This window comes from Eubalaena glacialis, chromosome 13, assembly GCF_028564815.1.
Source record: "Eubalaena glacialis isolate mEubGla1 chromosome 13, mEubGla1.1.hap2.+ XY, whole genome shotgun sequence".
Taxonomy (NCBI): Eukaryota; Metazoa; Chordata; class Mammalia; order Artiodactyla; family Balaenidae; genus Eubalaena; species Eubalaena glacialis.
Window position 1 is genome coordinate 57,494,961 of NC_083728.1, and position 14,382 is coordinate 57,509,342.

The 14,382-nt window shown below is 57.7% G+C and overlaps 3 protein-coding genes across 5 annotated transcripts; 1 reads left to right on the forward strand and 2 right to left on the reverse strand.

The window, feature by feature from the left end:
- Nucleotides 1-207: 207 nt before the first annotated feature.
- MLST8 (MTOR associated protein, LST8 homolog) lies at nt 208-4,258 on the forward strand. 3 transcript variants are annotated; one of them, XM_061208011.1, is made up of 9 exons: nt 208-241; nt 763-965; nt 1,091-1,142; nt 1,227-1,389; nt 1,831-1,906; nt 1,989-2,141; nt 3,072-3,196; nt 3,365-3,528; nt 3,614-4,258. In XM_061208011.1, exons 2-9 carry the CDS (start codon nt 837-839, stop codon nt 3,730-3,732), a joined length of 981 nt encoding a protein of 326 aa, XP_061063994.1. In that variant the 5' UTR covers nt 208-241; nt 763-836; the 3' UTR covers nt 3,733-4,258. The 3 variants fall into 3 exon arrangements, with proteins under 3 accessions (XP_061063994.1, XP_061063995.1, XP_061063993.1); XM_061208012.1 differs by lacking the exon at nt 208-241 and adding an exon at nt 248-393 and having other exon boundaries at nt 1,094-1,142; XM_061208010.1 differs by lacking the exon at nt 208-241 and adding an exon at nt 249-393.
- On the reverse strand, nt 4,208-5,678 carry BRICD5 (BRICHOS domain containing 5). The gene is made up of 6 exons (XM_061208013.1): nt 5,624-5,678; nt 5,331-5,480; nt 4,968-5,123; nt 4,790-4,891; nt 4,422-4,575; nt 4,208-4,317 (listed from the first exon to the last, which is right to left on the reverse strand). The coding sequence occupies exons 1-6, from the start codon at nt 5,672-5,674 to the stop codon at nt 4,223-4,225; spliced, it is 708 nt and encodes a 235-aa protein (XP_061063996.1). The 5' UTR covers nt 5,675-5,678; the 3' UTR covers nt 4,208-4,222.
- A 1,032-nt stretch (nt 5,679-6,710) lies between these two features.
- Nucleotides 6,711-9,507, reverse strand: PGP (phosphoglycolate phosphatase). Its single transcript, XM_061208991.1, has 2 exons — nt 8,861-9,507; nt 6,711-8,761 (listed from the first exon to the last, which is right to left on the reverse strand). The coding sequence occupies exons 1-2, from the start codon at nt 9,498-9,500 to the stop codon at nt 8,436-8,438; spliced, it is 966 nt and encodes a 321-aa protein (XP_061064974.1). The 5' UTR covers nt 9,501-9,507; the 3' UTR covers nt 6,711-8,435.
- Nucleotides 9,508-14,382: the final 4,875 nt, after the last annotated feature.

Below are 14,382 nucleotides of genomic sequence, written 5' to 3' on the forward strand. Positions count from 1 at the left end.
GGGGAGAAGGCTGGGTTCGCTGCTTTCGTCCACCGGCGCCACCCGATACCGCAGAGGCCCGTATTGAGGAGACCCCTGCCCCAGAACTCTAGTCTCGTCCCCCGTCCCTGCTCCCCTTAACGCCCCTTGGTGTCGCCCTAATGGCCCATCGATAACTCTACGCTCGGCCTCGGCCTCTATCGACTTGCTCCGGCTCCGCTAGGCGTCCTGGACCGCGGCGGAACGCAGAGCAGCAAGTAAGGTACGGAGGCCGCGGGGCGAGGGCTGGAAAGCGGCTTTCAGTGGCCGGGAGAGCGCGCCCGGGGGAAGCTGGCTCAGCGGGACGGAGTCAGGGTGGTCGACGGAGCACCGAGGAGCTCGAGGGTCCAGCCAGAAAGCGCCCCCGCCCATCAGGTCCGGCCACCGGCCTGCTACGCATGCGCAGCCATAGCGTTCAGGCTTTTCCCTCCGGGCTGTCCGCCTCGCTGCGCATGCGCGGCCCGGCCCTGCGGCGGAGTGGCGCCCCGGACGTAACTGCCCCCTGCCGGCCGCGGGTAGGGTGGCGTTCCGGCGGGGTTCTTGGGACGGGGAACGGAGCATGCGCCTTGGAGCTCGGCACTGTCCTTCGCCGGGTGTCACGCGTATCCCTGAACCTCTCTGAGCCTCAGTTTCCCTGTATCTAAAATGGGGATGATTTTATTTTTTAGCACCGAGTAATCTGTTGTAACTTGTTTAGGACATAGAGGGTATTCCCTAAACACTGCCCTCCTCTCTCTTTTCCAGATGCTCTGATCTCTGACCCCTGCCGGTCAGACCTAGGGCCCTGTGTAGATCCGAGTCTTTCAAGCAGCCACACCATGAACACGTCTCCAGGTACGGTGGGCAGTGACCCCGTCATCTTGGCCACTGCAGGTTATGACCACACGGTGCGGTTCTGGCAGGCCCACAGCGGGATCTGTACGCGAACGGTGCAGCACCAGGACTCCGTATCCTCCACTGTGGAGTTGGGGCAGGTGGTGCTGGGCAGGATGCCTGGTAGGGATAACAGTCTGGGCAAAGGCCTCCGGTGGGAAGGATGGGCTCTGTTTGTCATCCTCCTTAACAGACCCAGCAGGTGAACGCGCTGGAGATCACACCTGACCGCAGCATGATTGCTGCTGCAGGTACCTGTACCCTCTACCCCAACCCCTGATTTCTCATAGGTCCATCTAGGCGCAGCCACACTTCAGTTTGGCCTGTGCCCCTAGGTTACCAGCACATTCGCATGTATGATCTCAACTCCAATAACCCCAACCCCATCATCAGCTATGATGGGGTCAACAAGAACATCGCATCTGTGGGCTTCCACGAGGACGGCCGCTGGATGTACACTGGTGGGGAGGACTGCACCGCCCGGATCTGGGACCTCAGGTGTGGGGTACTGGGCAGGAGGGGTCTGCTGCCTGGGTGTGTGGGGGTGAGGGCCAGGCTGGGAGACTTAGGTCAGGTCTTCTCCAAGCAGAGGCTGAGATGGGGTTTTCTGTGCAGGTGACTTATTGAGGGCAAGTGAGGAATGATAGGGCAGGGATGAAGACCCACAGAGACGAACAGAGCCTCAGCCTGATCCAACAGGCGGCTCTGGAATTAACTGCATCAAACAGTGAGCCCCGCTTTGAGGCAAGGGGCCACCCTTTATGCCCGTCTGAGTCACTTATTGGCTTCAGGCCGCCCCTGGGGAGGGCCAAACCTCCCAAGTATTTCCTATGAGACAGCTCCCATCGTAGAGAGACAAGATAAGTGGCCAGGGAAAGGGCCTTTGGGTGGAGTACCAATGGCATCCACTATAGACAGAGTGTGTCCCCCACCTCGAAGGTCCCGGAACCTGCAGTGTCAGCGGATCTTCCAGGTGAATGCGCCTATTAACTGTGTGTGCCTGCACCCCAACCAGGTGAGGGGGAAGCACAGGGCTGGGCACCCTGGGGCTTTGGAGGGCAGGGGTCCTGCCCCACCTCACCTCCCCTGCACCTCAGGCAGAACTCATTGTGGGTGACCAGAGTGGTGCCATCCACATCTGGGACTTGAAAACTGACCACAACGAGCAGCTGATCCCGGAGCCTGAGGTCTCTATCACATCGGCCCACATCGACCCCGATGCCAGCTACATGGCCGCGGTCAATAGCACTGTGAGTCCCAGGGACGGGTGTGCAGCTCAGCTCCCAGCCCCTTACCTCCCTTATTCCCTGAAGGTGGGCTTATTCCCCAGATGTCCCTCTGGCCCCTCCCCTCCCCCCCCCCCCCCACAGTCCTGCTTCCCCATCCTGGGCTCCAGCTCTGACCCAGCCACCAAAGCCAGAAACCTGGGTGTCACTCCTGATGCTGCCTCTCGCTACCTGCCATAGCCCACCCAGCAGTCCAGTCACCTCCATCTCCAGAGTCTTTCCAGTTGTCCGTTTCCCCCTCTCCTCCCTGTCTCCTCCTGGTCCAAGTTTCCCTCGTCTCTCCCAACAGTGGTTGTAGCTTCTCTGACCTCCTTCCTTCCTCTGTGACCTCCCCCTGCCCCTAACCCATTTTCCCTCTGCTACCAGAGCATCCTTCAGCAGTACCAGCCTGACTGCATCCTTCCCCGGGGTGAACTGCAAGATGCCCTAGGCTCCTTACCAGGACCTCAGGACACTGTGATTTGACCCCTGGACTTCTATCCAGCCTCATTTTCTTCCTTTAACGTCCATTCAGTCTCAGCAAATCAGTTGTTCCCGACATCCCCAGACCACCCACTTCCAAGCCTTTGCCCTGCTGTTCCCTCTATCTGGGTGCCCTCCTCTCATCTTGTTCTTCACATTCTTGTTGGCCAGCAGCATCCTTCAGGAAGGCCAGGCATGGCCTCCTGCCCTCAGCTCATCAGTTATGGCCCTTGGTTGGGGCCAGGTCACCCAGGTGCTCCCTGCAGGCAGGGCCAGATGTGCCTGTCACATGTCCCCTGGCCCCCAGATCCTTGTGCACAGCCACAACGTTGGATGGCAGCCCCTGGATCTAGGTTTTGCCGCCAGGGTATCCTTCCCCTCCTGTCAGACCGGAGGCTCCGGGCCTCCCGTGACTTCCCTCCTACCCCACAGGGGAACTGCTATGTCTGGAACCTGACTGGGGGCATTGGTGACGAGGTGACACAGCTCATCCCCAAGACCAAGATCCCAGCACACACCCGCTACGCCCTGCAGTGCCGCTTCAGCCCAGACTCCACGTGTGTGCAGGGCCTGGGGGGCCGGGAGCCCTTGCATGGCTGCGGGGAGGAGGCAGTGTGCCTGGGGCTGGGGGCCTAATGCGTTGGGCCTGCTTGGAGGACAGCAAGGGGGTACAGGATGGGAGTGGCCGTTGATGACACCCCTGCCACGCTCACACCCACCCCCAGGCTCCTCGCCACCTGCTCGGCCGACCAGACGTGCAAGATTTGGAGGACGTCCAACTTCTCCCTGATGACGGAGCTGAGCATCAAGAGCAGCAACCCTGGAGAGTCGTCCCGAGGCTGGATGTGGGGCTGCGCCTTCTCGGGGGACTCCCAGTACATAGTCACCGGTGAGCCCCGCCTGCCTGCCCTGCCTCCCCGCTCCCGGCCTGGGGCTGCACCCTGAGCTGCCACCCATGCTGTCCCTCCCTGCAGCTTCCTCTGACAACCTGGCCCGGCTCTGGTGCGTGGAGACGGGAGAGATCAAGAGAGAGTACGGCGGCCACCAGAAAGCTGTTGTCTGCTTGGCTTTCAACGACAGTGTGCTGGGCTAACCTGTGTCCCCTCGGGATTGCAGGCAGCTGTCCAGGCGGCACCAGCTGGATGTGTCTGTTCAGCTGCCCAGATCAGAGTGACACCCCATGGGTTGGCCTCTACCATCCTAGGCTCGCTGGACCTGACTGACCTACCCTGGTCCCTGGCCAGACTAGACTGGCCAGGCTGGTCCACCCTAGGACTCTCTCAGCCCTGGTTGCTTACATGGATGTGAGGAGGCTCAGGAGGCCCACCCTAGGCAGCTTGCATTCCTTTCAGAAATTCTGGACCCACAGGGCCTAGAGCCGCTGAGGGGGATCCGAGGCTGGTGCCCACCCCCAAGCCAGGGCCTCCTCCTTCCCCTCCCTGCCACTGTTTCGTGTCCCGAGGCCACAGAGGACACCGTCACGGCCAGGTGGAGTTGTTTATTAGCCCCGCCAGCGGCTACCCTCCATGGACTGGTGATTGCGCCGGCCAGCTGGCTGGCCTGAGGGGCTGCGCTGCAAGGGCTTAGTCCGGGAGGTAATAAAAGCAGACGGACATGCAGATGTTGCTTGGGAAGCAGATGTCGATGCATAGGTAGATCAGCCGCTGCTTCTGGGGCCCTGGGGGGAGGGGCCTCCATGATCCCCAAAGGACTCCTTCCCCACCCCGCCACCGACTGTCCTGCGGGAGCCCAGGCCCCTCCGCACAGCCTGCCCCAACTCACTCTCTGCTCGTCGGGCCCAGTAAATGGGGGTCTTTGCACAAAGGTTCCGCACGGAAGCCCCCACCTGGGCAGGGTCCACCTCACGGCTCCCAAGCACTGCCAGCAGCTCCTGGGCATAGTGGGTGTCCTGGCTGGGGCTGCGAGTCCCTTGGGGCTGCAGAGAAGGACACTCGCACTGCCCCTGGCTGGGTTGGGCCCACGTGTCCCTGGACATGCTGGCATCGTGCCAGCCCTGCCCTGGTTCTTGTCAGCAGCCTCAACCAAAGGAAGATAGAGCTTCTGTTCCCTTGAAACTGGAGCCCCATCCTGCCCCGGGCCCAGGCCACACACAGGACCCTTTGTCTGGCCCCTGGCCGGAGGCTCCTTACCCAAGAGGTGTTCACCAGCAGCTGCAGGGTCTCGCGGTCTCGGGGTTCCATCAGGCGGAGGAAGCAGGCCCGGTGCTCTGAGGGGCGGTAACAGACACAACCCTGGGAAGGCAGGCAGGTGAGGCAGGGCCACCTGAACATCCACCCCCACCCCCACCCCGCTCCCCAGGCCGCTCACGCTCTGCCCGTCGAACAGCACTGCCCAGCTGTGGTTGCTCTGAGCTGGAGTCACCCTGATGGTTGCCACGTTCTGGGCCACATCCACCTGTTCGGTTTGGTTGGTCCGGGGCACCCTGGGGCTCGGGAGGGTCAGACGGAGCGTCTGCAGCAGTGGCTAAGAGTGGGAAGCAGGAGCTCAGCTGGCCAGGCTGGAGCAGCCCCCGACACTCCCCCAGCCCTGCTGCGAGGCTTTTAACCCCGCCACCCCTCTGGTCCTCCTGCTGTCTGCTCCCAGCCCTGGCTCCACTGGAGGGGTGGGCTATACTGGTCTCCTCTTCCTCCCCACTGTCTGTGCCCTGCCCGGGTCCTGAGGGGGCCTCACCTTGAGAGGGCTGTGAGCAAAGCCAAGAAGCCCTCCAGCCACGGCCCCAGCAGTGGCCAGAGCCAGCAGCAGCAGTAGCAGGCCAGGAGCTCTCCAGCCCCCGTGGCAGGGCTTGGTCTTCATGTGGAAGCACATTGCAGTCATTGGGGCCTGGAGTGGAGACCAGGCAACAGGCTGGCTCAGGGAAGGAAGGGGCTGAGGAGGTATGGGAGGTGGACGCTTCTCCTGCCCCTGCAGGACAGGCCCTGGGTCTTTGTCCAAGGAGAGGGCACCGAGTGGTGAGAGGCACTCACCCCAACAGGTCCAGACGCGGGGCTCTCGGCCCGGCAGCTCCCCTGCTCCATGATGCAGCCCTGGTGACAATGTGCTGATTGTCTGCTGCAGCCCGGGAAACCTCAGGACACCTCCGATGAGTCAAAACAATCGTCCTGGCCCCTTCCCCTCCTGCCTCCTCCCCAGCCCAGCTACCTGATATCCGGGTCAGAGACAGGTCACCTGGGGGGGCTGCTCATCACTGTGCCTGGCTCTCCCAACACCTGGCCTGTGCAGACCAGAGAGCGCATGGGCATGGGAGGGCATGAGAGCGTGGCCACTGTGGAAGTCAGGACCCAGCGGCTGGCATAGAGGGCAGCTCAGGCCTGGCCAGGACGACTTTATATAGGGAGTCTAGTTGGGGGCAGATTTAATTTTTCCTAAAGAAGCCTGTTTCTAGTCTCTCGGGTTACCTCTACACTCCCAGGACTGGGTACAAGGCCTGGCACGCAGCAGCCCATCAACAAGTGCCTGTTTCACGAATGACAGGCATCGGATTCTGTGCCATTTCCCTTTCCTCCCCATGCACCCCAGCTGCTTCCCAGCCCCCACCAACACAGGGCACCCCCCAGGTGCCTGCCTGAGACCAGGATGGCTTCCAGAAGGCTCCACTGCGGTGAGGGCAGCTTCCTGAAATCTCCTGCATGCCCCAGGATGGTTACGTCAGCCTCATATCCACTGACCCCTGCCCAGCGTGGCTTTCTCTGACTGGTGCCGTGCATTTCTAGCTGCTTGACACTGTGGATCCCAACAGTTAGTGGCCCCCAGCACTGGCAGCTTTCAGGAAGTGCATTCCTTCACCAGCTTCACCCCATGGCCCTTTCATACTCTGGTTTTTTTGTGCCTTGTTTTTCCTGATTCTTCAGAACCTGACTCTCTGCAGTGGGCCTGAGATGGGGTGGAGTTGCTGTGGTCAGCGTCCCAACTCTGGAATTGGAATCCCAGAATGGCCTTGTACTGAGTGTACCCGGCCCTACTGCCCTCTCCACTGCCCGGCTGTGGTGAGACAGCTGCACCCTGTGTGTGAAGGCTGCTGTCCAGGCGAGAGCGAGGAACACCAGAGTCAGCTGGAGTTTGAGAGTTTAATATACCTTTGGGTTCACACAGTGCAATGGGGTGTAGACATGATGCACAGGGCTCCGGGGCTGCCGCCCAGCAGAAAAGGGAGGTGTTGCTGGCTGCTGCACCTGCCGCGTGTTCCTGGTGTGGGTGACAACGCCCTGACAGGCCTGCTCAATATCCAGACCCACCTTGAGCCGACCTCGCAGAGCCAACGTCAGCACCACCAACCTCACAGGTGCCCGCTGCCCTCGCGTTGCCCATGGCAGAGTCTGAACCCCAGACACCCAGGCCTGGGGGGAGCTGGAGGCTCAGGACACCCTTTATTGCTCTGAGTACTCTTACGAGAGTGAGTGAAGGAGCACTATGACCCTGGGGCTAGGAGAAAAGTCACAGGCTCTGGGCAGATGCCACTGTGTGCAGGGCGAGGCACCAGGAAGGAGTCGGCCAAAAGGAACAGCTTCCCAGGCCCTACCCTACAAGTGCGGCCAGAGGGTCTGCTTATCAGGCCTATTCTCAAAGGTCAGCAACTTAGGGAACAGGCAGAAAAGGCCACGGACCCCTGCCAAAAACCCTTGGCTAGCCAGTGGACCCTGCCAGTCCTCCAGATGGCAACTGACAAGGGACTCCAGGGTCAAAATAGGTGGCCTCATGGACCACTGACATATGACACCCATCCCAACCAAGACAGGAAAAGACTGGGTGTTCTGTAAAAGGACTTCCTGTTTTGAGGGACACCTCTTTCCTCCTCTACCCAGAGGGAGCCTCGGGTGACAAGCATTCCTTAGCCAGCACATGCCTTTGGCCATACTGCTAGCTGCGGGGCACGGAGACTTCTTCAGTGGGATTTTCCCTACAAGACAGAGCACAGCTATTAATCGACACGCTTACGGTTCAATTCCACCACTTGACAAAGTTGTTCAAAAGTTAAAAAAACTTTTGGTACCAATGCTGCTCTGAGTTCCCTGCACGGCAGCCCAGAGTTCAACGAAGGCATTTGTGCCCTCCTGGCGCTCAGCAAACAATATGCTCAGTCCAAGTCACCTGGGTTTATATGCACATTTGGAAAAGACGAGGTTTAGCCAGGCTGAGTTTACAGAACTGCACAATCGTGCATGACGAGTTGCAGCCCTGGGTATCTAAAATGGAACATACACTCAATTGTGACATCAGAGTGGTTTTTAAGGAAGTGTGGGGTGGTGGTGAGGGCAGCACCCCACACCCCATGGACAGGGAGACACCACCTGAGACCAGCCCTTTCCTCCACTCCCAACCTTCAGGTGAGGGGCTGAGGCAGCAGTAGGCTCCTCTGCTGATGACCACACAGACGGGGCCCTGGGTTTCTCACAACAGTCAAAATAATCAGCCTCTCCTCCCCCTGATCCCTGAAATTTTCAATAAAATACATGACACCCCTAGACCCACCTCAGTCCCATTAGCAGGCCCCGAGGTTACCTGAATCCTGGACACATGCTGAACCCAACAGCAAGACCAATTGGCACCTAAGGCCCAGTACCCCCACAATGCCCTCCAAGCTTAAAAGTGCATCTTAAAATATAAGCATTTGTAAAAATCGCCCCCCAAACATTTACTTACAAGGTTAACAATTAGTACCTTGGCTTAACTCCAAGTAAGCAAACTTGAAGCCACCTAACTGAGCGATGCTTAAGCCCCATCTATTAATTTGGGTGATTTTCAATTTTTTTTATTCTGGAGATTAAAGACACTAAATCTTTAACCTTGAAGGGCAGGCAAAAGGTCGGCTATGCTGTCAACATAGAAGTCAGGGACCATTTTCTTCTTAGACAGGCAGTCACTTTCCTGATTACTCTTCACATCCCGTAGAGTGGAGACCCCAGTGAGGGTCAGGATGGTCTTCAGACCACAAGTGACGCCCAGGAGGATGTCTGTGTCCAGGCGATCACCCACCATGATGGTGCGCTCCGGGTTGATGCCATATTCCTGGGACACGCAGTCGAAGATGAAGCGGCTGGGCTTCCCTATGATGTCGGCTTGGCGCTGCGCGGCCATCTCCACGGCTCGGACCAGACAGCCGGTACCTGCGGGGCGGAGAAGGAGAGGAGGAGAGTGCCGTGGGTCAGAGGCCGGGAGGCACCCGTCGCTCGCCCTCCAGCCTCCCTCCCCCGGGGCGCACGGACCCGCGATGAAGCGGCCGTTCTCGAGTGGGAGCCGGTTGTCCATGTTGGTGCCTACGAGCAGGCAGCCGGGCTGCTGCAGGTAGCGCACGGCCTTCGTGAGCTTCATGTAGCTGAAGTGCGGGTCGAAGCCCACCACGACGGCGCGCACATCAGGCTCCAGGGGCTCATCCAGCCAGGCGCTGGGACCGTCGCCCTGCAGCGGCTCGGGCCCCACGCCCACGCAGGAGACGCCCACGGCCTCCAGCTCGGCGGCCAGGGCCACGCTGCCCAGCACGTAGGCCTTGGGGGCCGGCGGACCGGTCAGGCGCTGGCGCAGGTAGAGCGCAGTGCAGTAGGCCGTGCCGAAGACCTCGCTGCCGGCGCCGGGCCACGTCGGGCCGCCGAAGCCCAGGCGCCGCAGCTTCTCGGCGTAGGCCTCGCGGGTCTTGCTGCTGTTGTTGGTGATGAAGCCGAGGCGCTTGCCGTGGGCCCGCAGCGCCGTCAGGGTCTCGGGCGCGCCGGCGACCGCCGTCTCACCGCGCCACAGCACACCGTCGCAGTCGAACAGCACCGTGTCCACGTCGGCCAGCAGCTCCTGGGCCCGCTCGGCATTCAGCCGCACGCAGCGACCCTCGTCGCCGCCGGCCTCCACCTCCGCCATGGCACGCCGCCGCCGCCGCCGCCGCCGCCGCCGCCGCCGCCACCGCCACCGACCGCCAGCTCTTCCTCGCAGCCGCCCGCCGCCGCACCCGCCCCGCCCCCGGCGCACTCATTGGCCACGCGCCTCGCACTTGCCGCCCATTGGACACCGCCTGCGCCAATCCGCCCCCGCCTCCCGCGGGCTGCAGGAGCGCAGCGCCAACCTTCGCGGTCCGGCAAGGGCAGGCGGGCGGCCATTGGCTGTCAGGCCCTAGGCGCCCCGGTGATTGGCTGGCAGGGAGCCAACCGGCATACGGCGTGGGACGCTCACTGCGGAAATTCGGCGGAGGAGCCGGAGAGTCGGCGCAGGACGTAAGCCTGCTGCTCATTGGCTGGCGCGGGGCAGCTCGCCCATTGGAGGCTCTTGGTCAGCCTAGGTGACGGAGGTCCTTAATCCAGTGACCACCCCCCCCACCCCCCACCGGCCGAGCCGGCTGCTGATTGGCTGGCTTGTCTCCGATCTTGCAGGCGGGGCTCTCCGCAGCACCGCGGCAGAAGGGGGCGCCGCAGTCCCCTTTTGGGTCGGAGTCACGTCCGCACCTTTGGCAGGGCGGCGCTGGGCTGTGCCCTCCGCCGTGGACACACTCCGGATAGTGTCTGCGCGTGGGCCGACTACGGCCATTCCTGAGAGTCAGCCCCAGGCTCCTTCGCAACAAGCGTCGCGTTGTCATTTCCTGTCGTTCGCAAAAACGCTTTCCTTGTGCCTTGGTGGTCATGTGGACGAGTAATTACAAGACAGTGGCATTAGGGTCTAAGAGAAGGGCAGTAGTGCCTAGAACACAGCACTCAACAGTTGGTCGCTATTATCATTATTAGGTATTATTAACTTTTATGGAGGTGTAACATACAGTAAAGTGCATAAACTTTAAGTGTGCAGCTTGATGGAATTTTTACATCCCTGTTATGTATGTGTAAACATAGCCCAGGACTTCCCTGGTGGCTCAGTGGTTAAGAATCCACCTGCCAATGCAGGGGACACGGGTTCGAGCCCTAGTCCGGGAAGATCCCACACGCCGCGGAGCAACTAAGCCCGTACGCCACAACTACTGAGCCTGTGCTCTAGAGCCCGCGTGCCACAGGTACTGGAGCCTGCGTGCCTAGAGCCTGTGCTCTGCAACAAGAGAAGCCACCACAATGAGAAGCCCACGCACCACAATGAAGAGTAGCCCCTGCTCGACACAACTAGAGAAAGCCCACATGCAGCAACGAAGACCCAACGCAGCCAACAATAAATAAATTTATATATGTATATAAAAACATACCCCAGATCAAGGTATAGAATATTTCCATCACTCCAGAAAGTTCCCTCAAGTCACTATCCAGTCCATAGCAGTTACCCCTCCCCGAACTGCTTTTCTGACTTCTGTCACCATAGAGTGAGTCATAGCCTCCTTTGCCTGTTCTAGACCGTCTTACAGGAGCTTACCCTGTGTACTCCTCTGAGTCTTGTTTCTTTTGGATCAGCATAATATCTGTGAAATCCATTCTTCTTTTTTTTTTTTTAATTGCCACATGAGTCATTGTAAGAATATACTCCCCTGATTTTTCTCCAGGTGATGGACATTTGGGTCACTTCCAGTTTGGAGCTATTTTAAATAATGTCCCTATGAAGGTTCTTGTTCCTACACACTCATTTGTGGATGTGGGCCCTCATTTCTCTTGGGTATATACTTAGGAGTGGAATTGCCAGTTCATAGAGTAGGTGTATGTTTCTCCTTATTACTTTCACTAGGGCCAGGTGGCAGAATAGCAGGCCCCAGCTTCCTGAGCGCTTACCCTGTGCCAGGCGATCCAGACCTCCAACTCCTAGCGTGTCAAATCCCTGCTCCTCTCTTGGGGCCATAATGTCTACTCTGGACCCCCCTCACCCCCAAACCCATGAGGTAAAGCCAGTAACCTCAGTACCCTTAAGGCCCTGATTGTTTACCTTCAGCCTGTTCTTTGGTCTTGGCTGGCCTGGGAACCCCTGGAGGGCAGAGGCCATGGCCCACGAGGGCAGGATATGCCGTGTTCCTGCCTGGCGCACCCACTAGCCAGGAGGGGAGCAGCACCTTCCTCCCTGTGTCTTCCCACTCAGTTTTGTTGGTGGAGCCGACTGACCCTGGGAAGAACTGGATTTGACAGAAGATCACAAATCCTGCTTTACCACCCAGAAACATTCAGTGTATGTGGTTCACTGGCCAGAATGAGAAAACACTGCTCTGTCCAGCCGTGGGCTGCCTGGTGCAATACTTGCCCGGTTGCCTTGGTTTACTGGGCACTCAGTAAGCACCTAGGCACTGAGTGCTGCTCCTTACCTGCATTACCTTGTCAGAATCACAGAACAACCCTGAGAGGCAAGGACAATTAGTGTCCCCATTTACAGATGAGGAAACTGAGCCACAGAGAGTCACCAGCTGGACAATGCAGAGTTGGGATTAAACTCAGCTGACCCCAAAGCTGAGCTCTGTTTGGTTTAACATCCCCTGTAGGTTGTAGAGTCTGAGCTGGCATAGTGGGAGAGATGGAACGGCCAGTATCAAGAGAGGGGATGGCTGTGGACAAGGTCCTGAAGGAGGCTGGAAAGGACAGTGCCCTTTATTGGGGAGGACTGTCCTTGGACACGGTGCCATGCATCTGGATGGGAGAGGAGCACAGCATGATCAATCGTTTTGTGTCCCTGACACACAGTAGGTGCTCATTATATACCTGCGAATGGACGGCACCAGGGTCCTCCCAAGTGAGGAAGCTGGATCACAGGTGGAGTGGGGCGTGGACTTAGGTGGTACAAGGACACTAATCTTCATAGCATTGCATGGATTTAAATTGTATTAGAAAATACCAATAGCCATTGAAACTGTTTTCACAGATGTTATCACTTCTAATGAGCTAAGCAAAAAAGGGTGTCATTGAAAAAGGACTGAAGGGAATTCCCTAGCAGTCCAGTGGTTAGGACTCCGAGGTTTCACTGCCAAAGGCGTGGGTTTGATCCCTGGATGGGGAACCAAGATCCCGCAAGCCGCACGGCGTGGCCAAAACAAAACAAAACAACAACAACAACAAACCCTTAAAAAAAAAAAAGGAAAAAGGACTGAAGTGGCAAAAAAAAAATTGGATGCAACCTAAATAATCTTCAACATGGGATTGGTTGAATAGATTTAAGTACATCCAATGAAGGGAGATTGAGTAGCCATCAAAAAGGATGATGGAGTTCCTGTCAGGCTCTGGCCACAGAGAAGCCATTATTGACTGTCAAACACACAGTGTGCAGCTGGAGCCCACGCTGAGGGCAGGGCGGGAAAGGAGGCCATCTGGGGGAAGGAGGACTTTGGGGAAGGGAGAAGGCCTGCCCCTGGCCACTCTGCCTTCCAGTGACCTCAGGCCCACTCCTGTTGCCGCTGGTCTGCCTGGGCTTCAGCTGAGGTGGGGCCTAGAGCTCACTGGGTCAGGATTCCCTTTTCTGACCCCCAGGGAATAACCAGGCAGGAGCCCTGGCCTGTCCCTGACAACTCTGTCCCACAGGCTCTGGAGCATGGAGCAGGGCAGGTTGTCTGTCTCCCCTGGGCCAGCTCCTCCTTATGTCCATCCACACCCAGGCTGTGCTCTGTCTTTGAAATCCACCCCCACTCCATTCCTCTGGTGGTCTTCCTCTTCCTCTCTGATGCTGGCTTTCCCATCACTCCCCCACACATCCTCAAGTGAGGTGTCCTCCTGGTCCTCTCTTCCCAGGTGCCCCCTAGATCCCTCCTGCTCCATAAGTACCCACCTGCTCCTCCGCCTGTTTGTCCCTCTCAGAGACTGTCCATCCTAGATCTTCCTTTCCTGCACAGCAGTCAGGAGGATCCTTCTGAAATGTTGTCACTCTCTGCTTAAATGCCTGCAATGGTGAGCAAGCCCCCTGCAGAAAGCAGCCCCATTTTTACCCCAGCCTGACTTCTGGTGATCCAATCTGTGCCTCACACATCCCAGCTCCTGACAGGCTAAGGGTCCTCAGTTCCTTAGCTGGGCAGCCCCAGCATGGAGACAGTCTCTGCTGGTGTCCTTCCCAGGGCAGAGATGCCCACTCTCTGTCCGGGCCCTTGTGTCGTGCTTGGTCTTCCCTGGAGATTGGTCTTCCTGGAGGGAACTGGGTCTGATTCACCTGAGTCTTTGGAATCTAGCACTGGGCTGAGCCACAGAGAATAACCAAGCTGGGAGAGCACGCCCTGTGGGTTTCTAGCCCATGACTCTTGACAGACCTGGGTTAGATCTTTGGTCTGCCCTTGGGCAAGTGTTCCATCAGTTCTGTGCCTCAGTTTCTTCTTCAAAATGGGGATGATTGGTATCTTAAATGAGAAAATCCTATAACGCACTTAGCTTCAAAGAACTAATACTACCTTAAAAAGAATAAAAAGAATCTGTATGCACATGTTCATAGCAGCACTATTTACAATCGTAGATTAGGTGGAAACAACCCAAATGTGCAAAATGAAAATCAGTCTATTCATATAATGGAATATTATTCAGCCACAAAAAGGAATGAAGTACTGCTGCATGCTACAACCTGGATAAACCTCAAAAACATCATACTAACGTGAAAGAAACCAGATGCAAAAGACCAAGTGTATAATTCTGTTTATATGAAATGTCCAGAAAATGCAAATCCAGAGAAGGAAAGTGGTTTGCTAGGGGCTAGGGGGAGGGGAGAATGGGGAGTGACTGCTAATGCGTACAGGTTTCCTTTTGGAATGATGACAACATTCTCTAACTACATGTTCGTGATAGTTGCACAACATTGTGAATGTACTGTCACTAACGGTAATTTTTATGTGTACTTACCACAACTTGAAAACTATGCAAAAGAATGAAAGGGTTGGGCTTCCGTG